This window comes from Ammospiza caudacuta, chromosome 12 (genome assembly GCF_027887145.1).
Source record: "Ammospiza caudacuta isolate bAmmCau1 chromosome 12, bAmmCau1.pri, whole genome shotgun sequence".
Classification (NCBI taxonomy): Eukaryota; Metazoa; Chordata; class Aves; order Passeriformes; family Passerellidae; genus Ammospiza; species Ammospiza caudacuta.
Window position 1 is genome coordinate 15,264,211 of NC_080604.1, and position 15,222 is coordinate 15,279,432.

Genomic DNA, 15,222 nt, shown 5'->3' on the forward strand with positions numbered 1-15,222 from the left:
TAAGGAACAGCTTTGACTTACATCCTCCCAGTCAGACTACTTCAGCATGAACTTCTTCCATCCTTCCAGTCCCACTGAGGTTTTAGTGTCCCTTCAGTCGAGGTGTTTTGCTGGAGAACTTGCATTAAGTTTAGCCAGTGTGTTTTTCAAGGCTAAGAATATTTGGGTTTTTCTCTTCCACTTCACTCCTCTGCTCACTCCTAAAAAGTCAAGTCCTACATAAGTATCCATCAATCTCCTACCTAGGCCTGGTCCACAAACCTAGAGTTTTGGATTAGACCACAACAAACACAAATTAAAAATACAAGTCATTAATTTTTAAAGGTCAATGAGTTTTTTCTAAACAAATATCTGACTTTCAAGCAAAACTGTGTAGGCAGGAGGTCATAAAGCCAGGGATACAATACAAAGGTTAAGTATGAGTGAGCTAAGATAACAATTTCCCTGTGAAACCAATTAAAAAGCAGATGTTACCTGTTTCAACACACAAAGGGAGGGTCTGGCAGGTTTGCTGCCTACCCTAATAGTAAACTTGTTTTAGACAGAAGTGTTTTTTAAAGGTCAGTTCCTGATCATCTATTTATCAAAGCAATTTTTTAATCCACTGGATTTATCAGTTACACCAAGGTATCTGAAAAGCTGCAGTAGTGTGTTCTTTCATTTCTCCAGGCAGAAGATGAGTTTGTGTACTGGCCAAGTCGTGAGGAATCCATGAACTGTGAGGCCTTTACTGTGACCCTTATCAGCAAAGACAGACTGTGCCTCTCTAATGAAGAGCAAATTATCATCCATGACTTTATCCTTGAAGCTACCCAGGTAAAGTAAATCTTCAAATGCAGGTCTTAGCTTTTCACCAAAATTATATTGATGCCATTTAAATACAGAAGAAGAAGATTCAGAAAATTTTTGAAAAGGATTTACTGTGGATGCATGTTGCTCTCAGGGGAAAGGTATTTTCATTGACTCCTTCTCCCTCTCACATCTTCTACTGCCAGGTAGATTCCTGTAGCTAGTAAGGCTAGTATTAGTAGTATTAACTGTGTGTCTTGCTTGAAAGTGAAGACATGTGATTTTACCAAAGTGTATTGTCTTATTTCTGCTTACAAAATTCAGCATTTATAGTTTAATTGTTTAGGCATCTTAACTAATCATAAAAATGTAAGCTTGATTCTTTTAAACTATAAACCTGCTTCTAGTTTGTTACCTGGATTGCAGCTGGACTTTGCTGCAAGACATTTGTTTGCAAGCCCATTTAAATTTGACTTGCTTGCTCTTGCTTGACTTTTGAGCCATAAGGACTCTGAGAGATGTTTGATATGAGCCCTGAATTCAAATACAAAATCTTTTATTGATTAAACATTTTGTCAAACTTGCATTATTTTAGGGTGCTCACTGTTACAGAGATGCTGGAGCTGTGTGTCCTCTGTCTAAGTAAACTGTTTGGAGGAAGAAGTTTCCCTCCAGTTTGCAGTGAGGCTCTTTGCTCTGTCCCTGTGGTGGATGGCTGAAGGGGAGCTAATGCCAGGCTGGTTTGTCGTTGCAGGATGACTACGTGCTGGAAGTTCGCCACTTTCAGTGTCCCAAATGGCCAAACCCCGACGCTCCCATAAGCAGTACCTTTGAACTTATCAATGTAATCAAGGAAGAGGCCTTAACAAGGGATGGCCCCACCATAGTTCATGATGAGTAAGTCATCACTTTTCTCCCATTTATGTGCAGATTTTCACTCAGCTGAAAGACACTTGTTAGGACTGATGTCTATTTCTGCATGGAGTACGTGGGGTATAGTAGTCCAGGGAACAGATTAAGAATATATCAACTTCCAAGGATGAGTTTTCAGTGGGCATCTGGGGCCAAATACATTTTGCTTAGTGTGTTTTTTGTGTTGGTTATAATCTTAGCTTCTTCTGCTCCTGGAAATATCCCAAGCAAATCCAACAACCTGTTTCAGAACACAGCAGAGCTTTGATTTAGATAAGGCTCTAAGCAGCCTAATGTGGGCTGATGGAAACAAGTTTCAAAACAGCTCAGGCTCCTGTCTACCAGCTCAGGTTTTATGTGCCATGTAAGACAGAACAAGCTTGGCTCAGCTGTGTCTCATGATGAGCAGCAGAAATATCCTGTGACAAAGGGCCCAGGTCTTCTAAAGCAGATTTATTCTTCCTCCTTTTGCTTCCCAAAAATATTCCAAGGGGCCCATAGAGTGCCAAGTGGGAGGGAGAGGGCCCACTGACTCCAGGCCAGCATGCCCCAACACTTGTCTCTTTTGTAGCACATGGTGAGCATTGTCTCACCAGCTGTGCTTGAACACCCAGTTATGAAGAGTGCTAAATACTGCATTGCATATTAATACTTACACACATTATGGAGCTGCAGAATACCATTGCAGTGAGGCTGGAGCCTGGCTCTGACCTGATTTCCTTGGAGGGAAAGAGCACTTCCTGGAGTCATTCTGTGCTGAAAATCCCAAGGAAGCCCAACTTCTGACAGTGCTCATGCTGTCCTAAGAGCGAGCCCCAAGCCAGCACAAACTCCTGCTCCACCTGCAGCCCCCTGCACTGCAGCCTTTGCCACAGAACAGAATCAGTGAGAATGCCTTGGGAACCTTTGCAGCAGCCTCACTGCCACGTTCTGGTGTGTCAGTGGTCAGAGCAGGCACTGTGCTGTGCCCCAGGAGGACACTGATACCCACTGGTGCTGCCAGAGCTTTCCCTGCACATCCAGGTGTTGTTGCTGCTGCAGCAGGTTTTTCCCTACTGACTCCTGCAAATTGTGCCCCGGGCTGCAGCAAGTAGTTTTTCTCCACCACCTCTTCCTGCCTTGCTTATGCAGACTTTAAGCTCTGCTGCCTTTCACCAGCACTGATTAATTCCAGGCTGGTTTTAATATTCATGCTTTGGGTAGTCTGAAGTGAAGTTTTGCTGCTCTTGCAGTATTTAAGATTATGTTTTACAAAATTAGAAACATTATTGATTTGGGCATTTCATTGCTAGATGAAAAAAGAAAATCAAAATTGCATTCCAAGCAATGCTGAGTCATTCTTTCTGTACATTGCTTTTTTGGTTTATTTGTCATATTCAATGATTTTATCTGTACGCCTAATACATAATGTGGATTCTGCTTTTAATTGGAATCTAAGGAAATGTAGCTGAAAATGAAAATTTCCCTTTGCTACATGCAACAGCTATATCACATAATCTACTAATAATTACAACTGCAGATTAATTCCAAATATATGAATTTGCAGATAACTAAATTTATGTGGTATTTAGGAAGTACATGGTGGGATGAACTTGCTAACATTTTTAAAAGTTCAGAAATTCCATCTTGAGACAGTTGTCAAGATTTTTAAATGTAACTGCCCAAGTGTAGGCAACTATGTAAAGATCTGCTGCATAATTTTCTGCAAGAAAAGTCTTCAGATTGTTGGGATCTGGAAATTACCAGCCCAAGTGAAAATTATGCTATTACACCTTCAGAAGGATTTAGTTGTGTCCTGTCAAGTCCATGCATTGGGCACTTTGTCCACTGTCCCTGTGGATGAGTCACAGCCATCAGCAGGTGCTGCTGCTTCTCCTCTAGACCTTACATCCAATAGTGCACATCCACTGTGGTTTGAGTAGTTTCCCATTACTAGATGCCTTGATTTCCATGGGAATGCTGTACAAATCCTAGTGGTAATTTTGCAGTACAAGATGGTATTGCAGCATTTGCTGATTATTTCAGTTTCCATATAAAGTGGCTTAGAGAGCAGGTCAGCACTGGTGACCCCATTTACCAATGGGAACATTTAAACACAGACTTTCTCCAAGTCACAGAGCAGACCCATAGCACAGCCAGGACAGAATTTCAGTCTCCTGAGTACCAGGAGAGCAGAGGAGAGTGGAGGCTCCTCTATTGTGTAGGGTCCTTCATGCTGTGCCTACACCTGCACCTGCAGCCTGAGCACTCCCCAGGCTTGCAGCAGTGAGATTTCCACCTGACCAGTACCTCAAGGGTATCTCAAGGACTGATGTGGGCTCCTGATGAATAACTGCTGCTTGGGGTTTTATTACATGACAACACAGCTCAACTCTTCAAAATCTGCAATGTCTCCTGGGTGCCTGGCTCAGGGATGTTGCCTTTGCTGATGAATCAGACCTAGGCAGGGCTTTGAGATGTGCCCCAGTTACTTGTGAGCACCACAGAGCTGTGTTAGTTTTCTGCAATTGTCAGATGTGGAGGAAGAGGCAAAGTCTCATTTCTTTCTAATCACTCATGTTTTGCTTGAGCTCCCACTAATGAATTTAAAATGCACTCCACTGTAATGCAGATGCTCTCAGCCCATGTGGTGTGGGAGAACTGATTTCAGTGTTACCATCTCCAGGCTGGGTATTTTGGAATGGCTCATGTTCTGCTGCTGATACAGTTCTGTGTTTAATAGAGCAGATACCTGAGATTACTGGTGTGCCATCAAATTTCTTCTATGAATTAAAATGACAAAAATTAGCCACTATAAAACAAGCATTTAGTAAATACAAGAGGAACTGAAGTAATGAAATAAGTCTATAACAACACTTTCATGGCTCTGTGTCAGTGCCCTGGTGTGTTTCTGAGTAACCCTTCTTTTGGTGTGGTTTTCCAGGTATGGAGCTGTGTCAGCAGGAACTCTCTGTGCCCTTACCACTCTGTCTCAGCAGCTGGAGAATGAAAATGCTGTCGATGTGTTCCAGGTGGCAAAGATGATAAATCTTATGCGGCCTGGAGTATTTACAGACATTGTAAGTCTTTTTGAATGGACTATAAATAGATGGTTTACAAGGTTTTCATCTGAGACCAAAAGCATGAACTAAAACATGCATTGTGTATGTTATCAAGCCCCACAGCATCTGCTACCAGGCAGAATTTGCATTTGAACTTTTTTTTGTAGTTGTCTTTTTTTGTAACCTCAAAGCCACACTGTAAGTCTCTGATTTGCACTTAAACTTATTTCTCATACTTTGGAGAGGAGCAGCATACAGGCAAGTCCTAGCAGAGAAGGACCTTTCAGTTGTCACCATCTGCCTGCCAGCCTCTTTAGAGCTGGCACATTGTGGTCTGAAGGGATGCTCAGGGCAGGTGAAGCTGCAGGGACATGAGGCTCCTCCCTGAGTGTCCAGCAAGAGCAGCCCCTTCCCTCAGTGTGTGGTACAAGGTTCTGCCACACAGGGAGTGCCTGGGGCTGAGCTGTGGCCTCAGGTTTTGTTCCACCCTCCTGAAGTGTTTAACAGTATATCAGAAATTATATAATCCACTCAAAACTGGAGTTTGGGTTGACAAAGTTAAACTGGATGAACAGAGGCAATTGCTCTAAGTCTATTTCTTTGCTATATGTTTGCTTCTGGTAATGAATGCCCATGACCTTCCCTGGAAATGGCAAATTAAAGTGCCACTCATTTATGTACACTCAAAGGATTGAAATAAGTTGTTCTTTCTTTTCCAGGAACAGTACCAGTTTCTTTATAAGGCAATGCTAAGCTTGGTCAGCACTAAGGAGAATGGAAATGGTCCCATGACACTGGACAAAAATGGTGCTGTGATGGCCAGTGACGAATCTGATCCTGCAGAAAGCATGGAGTCTCTTGTCTAATTGGAAACCTGAAAAGGCACTTAATTTGTAGAACTTCTGAAGACTGAGTGAACTTTTTTGAGGCCTTTTTTGCCAGACTCTAGGTTATACAATAACCCAATTACTTTTTTACACTGATAAAAGTTTTGATATTTATTTTTTGCCATTTTATGTCTTAATGGTATCCTACTGAGCATTTGCACCTCTGTTTATTTCACACAGTGAAACGCAATTTTATCTAGTTTGCACTATATGATCAGTGTTACTGCCTATAATATCCTAATACAAGACAAGCCCTGATGTGACATTCCATGACAACAAACATATGCTTTTTCTGTTTTGTTTAAATGCAGTGAAGTTTTGCTAACTACAGTGACCCTGGAATCTTAAATCTTGAATGCTAGGCCAGATGGATTCTTTCTACAACAGATACTGTACCCCTTCATGCCATATTTATTCTTTAGTGATCATGTCAAAGTTTTGGTAACGGTGTTCTGCATTCCAGTGGAGTGGATGAGCAGTGTTCATCCTTTCTTGACAAATTGTGGCAGGTGATTATTAGCTACAGTGAAGGTCCAAGAGCCTTGTGGAGCTGAAACAATTATTTCTGTATTGTTTCAAATTGCTGTGTTGTACACTTACAGGCCTGAGACTTGCTTCACGTGGAATATATGAATTACATACAAGATAATTATAAATTAGATGCAATTCTTATGTGGGATGCAGTGATAAGTTTTGAATTTACAGTTTCAAAGTTTCCCCATGTATTCAGGAAAATGTTGATTTTGGTTTTTAAGCAGCCCTGTGATGGGAAAGTATTTTGGTTTTATTTTCATCGGAGCCAATACAGTGAGAAATCTACGACAACCCAAAATCAGACCAGTTTTCAGATATATTAAAGGTAGCAATATTTTACATTACTAAGCTATTCAATATTTTAAACACATCTAATTTCCTTACTATTTCTTGAATATGACCTCACACCTAATGGTATGTTACATGATGACAGGCGTTTCTTAATTTCATAACTGTTAGATGCCATTTTTACAGGTGTGTAATTTTCATACTTTAGTGCTAAAACATAAAGTACTGATCCATATTTACTGGTGAAGCAAACTAATAAAAAAACTACCTATAAAGTTACATTCTCCCTCTTTTTTTTTGCCAGACTAATTCTTTAGCAAAACCTTAGTTTATTGTGTTTTCCCTCCCATGTCAATAGAATGGTTTTCCCCAGATTATGTCAGTAATTACTGTTTTGAGCATTTAAGTTTACATCCTCACTGGCTCCCTCTTCCTTTGTATTTGGTTGCAGTTCAACAAGGTCAGTCCCTGTTTAAGAAAAGAAGTAAGAACATGCTTAACTCTCCAGAAAAGTAAAATTAGTTGTGCCCTTCGTGGCTTGGCTGAGTAGGGAGGGGTTATTGAATCTGCCTGGAAAAGGAAATATGTGATTTCAGCCATGCTGACCCTTGGTGTATAGTTAAAGGCACTATCCCTTATACATGGCATTAATTTCTTCTAAACTACAGAAAACATACATTGTAATTTTTCAGGACTTGTCAAAATATAACAACTTTTTTTTTTTATTATTTAAATGTAAACCTATTAATTTCTGCCAGTCCAGTCTTGATGAAATCCGGACATTTGGCAAGGTTCTGTTTATTTCACTCACAAGGAAGCTGAAAGCAAACTGCTTAAAAGGATATTGAGAGTAGATATGTTGGTTCAGAACCTCTTAAAATGCAAACAGATACAGCCTCACTGAGAGCACAGGAGCTGTGCAAACTGGCATGTGCTAACATTTGGCCTTTTATCTTAATAAGAGAAAGATTCAAAGTATTCAAGGATTCATCAGCAGCCTTTTACACAGTCACCTTTTACTTCTCAATTTGTTGAATCCCTCCATCCAAGCAATCCCAATAATTGCTAATACCAAACAATTTAATAAGCCCATGGTTTCAGTAAGGCAATCCCATGCCCAGCAACAGCTAGTCCAAATAAAATATCAGCAGAATGTTTCAGAAGATTGTAGTTTGCATCCCCGTTGCGCTGCATGGAGGTGGGAGTCAGTAGGAGTTAGGATGGCGCTCCAGTCACTGCACCCCAGCAACAGAATGGTTTAAGTAAGTTCTCAAGTGCTGCTCCCAGGGCTTGGAAGGTTTTGCTGAGTGGTTTTCTGGCCAGCCTGCATCAGCCTCAGAGGCTGCTGAGCCCCCCTGTGCCCCCAGTCCTGAACCTGGAGCCAGCCAATGCCAGCTGGTAGCACAAAGGGACTCCTGAGTTGGATCAGTTCAATCTGACGTATTTTAAGTTCCTGGGGAGATGTAGGGAGAAGTTAGAAATTCAAACCTTGACAACTCAGTGACACAAAGATTACTGCAGGCATCAAAAGGTTGGATTTGTTCAGTACTTTCAGGTGATTACTTTTCATTTCAGTGGCATGATGGAAGATAACTGTGGTTTGTGACACCCTTGCTTTAATTCCTTACCTTCTCACAAGCTTTAAACATCAATGAATGAAGGCTGCGGGGGTTGAACTTTGGTAGATGCTTTGGAAATCCATGCATTTGCATTTTCCAACACCTGAAATGCTTGTTTGGGGTTTAATCCATGGGGAAATAATATTCTAGGAGTTCTCCATGGATTATTTCATAAGGGAGCTCCAGCTGTAAGTTAAGTGCTGTGCTGACAGCCAGGTAGGCAATAATGGTTGTGATGCACGAGGCTTGAAGAGGTGAAGCTAGAAATTGCTTGTGAAGGTCAGGATTAAACACACAGAAGAGCCAAATCTATCCTCCTGTAAGCAGCTGCAGTTCTGCTCTCTTACACAGGTTTGCACCCTTTCCTTGGGACTGAGTGAGTGCAGAAGGAGCAATGTCTGCTCAGAGATGGGCACTGATAAACCCTCCTGATGCTCCCACGAGTGTCCAGCCCAAGGCCTGCTCTGCAAATCACCACCTCTTGCTTTTGGGACCCCACCCCCTCGGCTGTACCCAGCTCCTGCCATTCAGTCAGGATGTCTGTCAAGCATCAAAGGTTCCCAGGCAATGTGCAGGTCTGCAAATTAAGAGGACCTGAGAAAATTCCTATATCAGAGTGTGGTCCTCAGCACCAGCCCTGAGAAATAAGGAACAAAGGACTGAAGCACACACGTGTCTACATTTAGAAAATCCCATTTCTCCACGTCTTGCACGTGTCCTGTGCCCACAGACCGTGTGAAAGACGTGAACTGTGTCTTGAGACCATAAGAGCAGCCAAGCTTTCCAAGTGGGAATGCTTTGAAAGCTTCTGTGTCATCTGAACATCTGAAATAGGTGGCAGGCTCAGAATCATCCTCCAAACACTCCTGTGTGTGAGCTTGGCTTTGGTAGGAAGGTCTGGGGGAGCCGCTGGGACCACTCAGACCCCTGAGTCCTCTGCAGGATCAATGTCTAAAGAACATCCATTTTAAACAGCATTTGTCCTTAGTATTTCAGTGTCTGTTTCCAAATGCTAATTTAGAAACAGGGAAAAAGAAAAATCCAAACCCCTTAAACTTGTCCTTGTAAATGACTGCTTCTGTACTGTGGGTCTGCTCTAGGTTAGTGGAGTCATTTACAGGATCTGCAAAATTTCACTTGTGTTTCCAGTTTCTGACTGCTCAAATTGCTTGAACACAGAGTGATACATTGAAACATTAGGAGAAGAATCTTTATGATACAGCACAACTGCCTTCTCATTAATCTTTTTTAAAGCTGATGTATTTTATTTAAAAGCTAAAAATTACAGATATGAATTCTACCAAAGATACATGCTACTAATTCTCAGCAAAACAAAACCAACTTAGTTTAAAAAAAAAAACTGTAGTTGTCATGAAGATTTAGCAGTCTTTCTCAAATTCATGTCTTTTGACATCAGATCTTTTGTTCCGAAGTTTATGTTCAAATGGTGCCAGTGAACTTTTATATGAAGGGAAAATGCCTATTTGTTAATCTACTGCATTGCTTTTCTTCTTTTTCTTTTTCTCTCTTTTTTTTTCAGATGTAATTCACTGTTACCCTTTGCTCTTCTTCTCCTTGCTGCCATTCTAACAATGTGAACTGCATTGGCTTCACTTATCAAAGGAGAAGGAATGCAAAAATAAGGAAAGAGAGGAACTGTAATAAAGAGATTTGGCCTCTACTTTGTCTTAGCTGTTAAACTGTTTTTAGTGTTTTTGTTAACTATTTGCAAAGGGAAGCATTTTCTACAGAGGATAATTAATTTCAAGAAAAATGTCTTGAGTTTTAAGAATAAACGTCTCCAAAAGAGGAGATAGTCAATTTTATACAATGTCACAACTCTCCAACATTTGGGGTAGTGACTTTTTTGTTTTGTTAGAACACTTGAGACTAGCAAGCAGCCATTGTTTCTAAAGACCGAAGCATTCATGTGTACTCCTGTTTTCTTTTCCTTCATTTTTAAAATAGCAATGTCATTAAAACTGTAAATATTTTGTTGCTTAGATAAGCATCTTCTGGGAACTTTGTATCTATGGTATATAATCATAGAATTTTATATTTTCATATAAAGCTAATTTTTTTCTAGTTTCACCTCCTTCCTAGTTCTGTGGTGGTTATGTGACTACAAACCTTCTGTGTTTCAAGGTAGTGAGATGCCATCATCACACTCCAAAAAAGATTTCCACACATGTCATTTCTTTGGGGCAGTGATTGTGAAAGTTGGATTCTTTTTTTTCTTTGGATTCCATTGTCAGTGTGTGCAACAGGATTTAGACTTAGCCAGTCACTAGATACGTTTATCTCATTGATCCATTCAGAAGAAAAATAAAAATGTGGTGTTTGGTTTGGGGAAAGGGTGGGAGGGAGTATTTTGAGGGAGACTTTTTGTTCATTTTTGATTTTTGTTTGGGGGCTTTTTGTAACTTGAAGAATCTTCTTTTTGTTATGTTAAACTATATCAAATCATTCTATTATAGTGTTATTTAATATGTAAATTGTATTGCTATACATAAAATAAAGTATGGTTTTTGATGTATTTACAGACTTCTTACTTATTTGCATAGAGTACACACAAGGAACAGATGCAGGAGTCAGTATTTCATTGTCCCAGGCATGCAGGAATGATGAGATCCAAGGCCTGCTTTAATTAGATCTCAAATTTCCAAGCAGTACTCAGCTGGGAACTGCCACTGACAGTGGAGTTCACTTTTCCCTTCTTAATTGTCTCCAGCTGTTAGAGAGCTGCCAGTAAATAACCCATCCCTTTCCACCAATGCTCCTCCCCAGACAACTGTGACCCATCCAAATCCCTTTTGGACAGGGAACTGTCTCTATCCACAGGACCTCAGATCCTGAGCTTTCTTGCCAGCTACACTGGCATTTCCTTCCTTCCATCTATTTCTGCCTGACCAGCCTGGAGGAGCAGGGGCTTCCACCAAGCCACCATCACAATTTGCTGATGAATGGCATTGCTCACTAACCCAGCACTGTGGCAGGAAAAGCAAAGCACTCATTCCCATCTCAGACAGACTGGGGGGACACAGATGTCCCAAATCCTAGAGAATGCAGCAAAAACCCTCTATGGACTGTGTTAGTAGCCACAGCTCCTTGCTGCTCCTTGCTGTCACTGAGGTGGACACACGTGATGCCATCAATGCTCTCCATGTTTTGCAACAGAACCTTGGCAGCTCCAACACCACCTCCCACTCTGGTTCTCTGCTCAGGGCTGTGTCACCAATTTTGTTGTTCCTGGGGGGAAGCCACTCAGGTTTGTGGACAAATTTTTGTAGCAATCTGCCTCTGGCAGTGCCTTCAGAAACACAACAGCACTCAGCCTCCAGAACAGCACCTGCACAGGGACAAAAACATCAATAAGTCAAACTGCTTGTTGATGTAAAATTGCTGATTAAAATCAATGCACTACATCTGCTGCCTTTTGTGCTGCTGCATTCTCACCTGTAAGATCTGTGTTCTGGTTGACTGGGTGGAAGAGGGATCCTGGAACACTGGATGGGGACTGGGATCAGCAGGACACTGCACAGCAGCCTGATGACCCTTGCCAAGCCCCCCACATTGTAGGGTGCTCCCTCCAGCCCCTGCTCTGGGGTGCTGCCTCCTGCATGAGCAGCAGGGAGCTGCTTCCCAGCCTGCCACACCTGCTCTAGGGGATGCTCCAGCACTTCCACTGCCCTCTATAACTTTTCCAGACCACAAGAAGGCACCCAGGGGAAGCTTCCTCTGCCCAGCTTGGCTGCTTCACCTCCATGGAGAAGATGGCAGCCCCTGCATGCACAGGTAGGTGGGTACACAACACTTCACAGCAACAATATGGGAAAAGAGCTGTGTGAATCCTGCTTGTCTGGGAAGTGCCTGAAGGATGGAGAGGATGGCAAGCTGACCATGAGCCAGCCCCATGGGCTGCAAAGTGCAGGTCTGGCAAGTCTACACTGGGACCAGGTAAGGACACCTCCCAGTCTGATCACAGCAGGGTTAAACCATCTCATTTTGGGAAGGGAGAACCACACAAACAAAAAAAAAATGTAGCCCCACTGAAGACAGACAAAAGGAGAGCAACAGGGATGGTCAGTGAGCAGGAAATTTCAGCCAAGACAGGATGAACAGGGGCATTGCCTAATGAAATGATGGAGGGAGAGAGCCTGGAAGAGGCAGGAGCAGAGAGGCTGTGAGGCTTGTCTCCTGAATCACCACTCCTGAAGGAAGGCTGTAAGTGTTCCTACATCTTCAATAGATACAACAAAAACCAGAGTTTGGCAAGCCACAAGGAAGGTAGGGTCAGGCAGTGGGAACATGACCTGGGGCAGCCATGGAACAAGAAAAACAGCTCTGAAACAGCTACAGAAATCAGAACACCCCAAAATGAAAAACCAGGATTTTCACTAGACAGCAGCACCTCTGAGGTGAGCCCCCAGCTGGTGCCAGCCAGGTCATCATTGCACAGACAACAAACAGGGCAGAGGTCCCTGCACTGCCCAGGAGCAGGAGGCCCTTGCTCCTCCTGGTGAGCAACAGAGACAGGAGCAGAGGACAAGAGAAAAGACAAAACCTTGGAGAAAGCACTTGGGTCCCATGCCTGGGAATGAGGCCTGGCTGAGACCTGTATCAAGTGGAAAGATGTAGTAAGTAGTTCATTAATACTTTGGCAACAGAGATGTGATTTACCAGCACTTCCCACTACTAACAATATGCCTGAATTAATTGGTGGTATCAGGAGATCCCAACATCTTCTGTAATAAATAGCTAACAAGTTTAGCCTTTAAGGCTTCCAGAGGCTGCTAGCAGTCATTTTAAGCAGGCACAAATAATAGCAGCATTTTTATTAAGTGGATTCAATTGCCAGAAGGTTTATTTTCAAGACCTTTTACAACATAAAAATAATTTTGATCAATGACTTGGTCCCACTCCTATTACTTAGCCAATTGAAGCCCCACAAAGTGCTTCCTGCACTGACATGCCATCCCCACCTGCTGGCAGCCACCTTATTGATCACTGGTGATTTCTGCTCCCCTTTGCTGCCAATCAATGGTTTTGATGTCTTTCTGACTTTGTAATGCTTTAAGAAGCAACACTCACAAAGCAATCTTTCCTGACACTGTGTTCAATCAATCTGACAGTCACTGGGCTTGCTTTTCCTTTCTAAAGTTGTTATCTTCCATGTGTCTGAAATCCTTGTTTAGGAGTCAAGCCTGCTCCGTTCGTGTTTTGTGCTATGGTTTTGAATTTTGAAAAGATTCTGCAATTCAGTTCCATGTCTCTTATGGGATCTGTTTCAAATATTTCTCATTTCCCTGTCTCTGTGTCTCTGAGCTATGCTTTCTGCACAGCTCATCATTTCTGTCACTCCCCAGCTTCAACCCTGTTGGTCCTGTGTTCCATATCACAGGATATCCTTGCACTACATCTAATCATAAATACTTTGTTCCTTTGTCTGAGGAGCTGCTGAAAGAGAGTTTTTGGATCAACATCAGAAGAAAGGCAGAAGGTATGTGTGTTTTGTCTTGGGAGAAGGCATTATTGGCTGGAAGCCCAAGGCTCAATATAGGGAACATGGCAGAGCCCCCATCATCTGTTTCACTGGGGTTTTTGATCTAAAATGATGCCCTGACTGCTCAGGCAGGGAATGAGACACTGAGGCAACAGTGGGAACCTGCAAATAAAGCCCAAATAATAAATCTAGTACAGACTCTTTAAAATATTTTCCCATCAGCATAGAGAAACAGTGACTTGTCAGCCATGCATCACAAAGACCCCCAGAGTCGGCTGATGTGAGGTTCTGTCAGTCAGCCTGGAGTTCTGGGATGCTGCAGGTCCCTTCCATGAGAGGGAAGGCTGTGATCCCTTCCAGCTCCTTGCTGAGAAGGAAAAGCAAAGGGAGAGCAGATGAGCTTGATTTCAGGATAAAATGAGATCTTTATGCTTCTCTCAGCCAGAGCATGGGAGGGAAATTGTGATCTCTTAAGGAAAGCCTGACTGTTTTTTTCTGTTTGTTTGCTATGGGGTGCACAAGAGGGATGGAATGGAGGCGTCCTGTGTGCACTACATAAATGAGTATTTTTCTGTAACAAGGTGCTTATTGTGTTTCATCAGCACACAATCAAGAAGAACAGAAAACCATAGAAAAAAAATCACTTAATTGAGGCCTTCATTACTTGCAGCCTGATGGGACCATCAGCACCACAATGCTTCATTCTCCTAACAGGTTCAAATCATTACCTTCAATGGCATTGGCTCAGTGTAGAGCTGTTGGACAAACTCTGAGTCTAATCATCATATAAACATTTTAATGTAAAATATAATTTAATTTCATTTAAATTAAGTATCATTTCATGATGAATCTTAATACAGTGTGACTGTGACCAAAAGAGGCTGTTGGCTTGTGGCTGTAATATATGTAGCTGTATAAAAATGGTGACACAGAATAAAAGGTGACACTTTATTTATCTAAGTATAGAAAGGTTATCACACTTTGCAAGTAGCAAGGAAAGTCCTTAGTGCTGCTTAATATTAGACTTCAAGCTGAAAAACACTTTTATTGGTCTGGGGTGAAATCATAAAAACTCTTAAAGGTTCAGTACCTTAGGTTATGAAAGGCTCTGCCTTCTGAATTTTAGTGCTTTAAATAAGCTTCCTTATAACTTAAATCCAATTTTCTAGATAGCTTCCTTCTTTGAGCCTCTTAGACATATGTTATGCCTTTGCCTGAAAGTCTCCCAGTGACCTGTAAATTGATTGCAGCCTGTGAAATTGCCCATTAGTAAATCTTTGCACCTTTTTCTTCCTCCTCTGTTTATTTTGTTTTCTGAAATAAAAAGGGGGCAGGTGGCTTGTTTACTCTCAGGCTATAGATCCTATATGGACTGTAGGATTGCACTATTGACCCCCTAGCAGCATGCACTTGGAATAATAATAACTGACTCAGGCTAATCTAGATGAGCAGAGCCCTGTCACAACAGTTTTCTCTATTTGTCAAAATTCTCCTCCAGTTTCTCCATGGGTGCCTGATCAGCCAGAGCTCAGCACCTTCCAGTCCCCAGAGAAGATCAATGGCTGGTCTTTGATTCATCAGCCTCAATAGTTTCTGAAATACCTTGTTGTGCTTGTATCCACAACAAAGATAAGGTATGTAACTGCCAG

General features: G+C 42.0%; 1 protein-coding gene across 1 annotated transcript in view; it reads left to right on the plus strand.

Annotated features, from left to right (window-relative positions):
• Positions 1-10,415, plus strand: part of PTPRG (protein tyrosine phosphatase receptor type G) — a 392,408-nt gene extending 381,993 nt beyond the window's left edge. The window contains exons 26-29 of the mRNA XM_058812679.1: positions 670-816; positions 1,544-1,686; positions 4,625-4,760; positions 5,462-10,415. Of these exons, the coding sequence (XP_058668662.1) occupies positions 670-816; positions 1,544-1,686; positions 4,625-4,760; positions 5,462-5,608 (573 nt within the window). The 3' untranslated portion in view covers positions 5,609-10,415. The remainder of the gene's footprint in view (positions 1-669; positions 817-1,543; positions 1,687-4,624; positions 4,761-5,461) is intronic.
• The last annotated feature ends 4,807 nt before the right edge of the window (positions 10,416-15,222 follow it).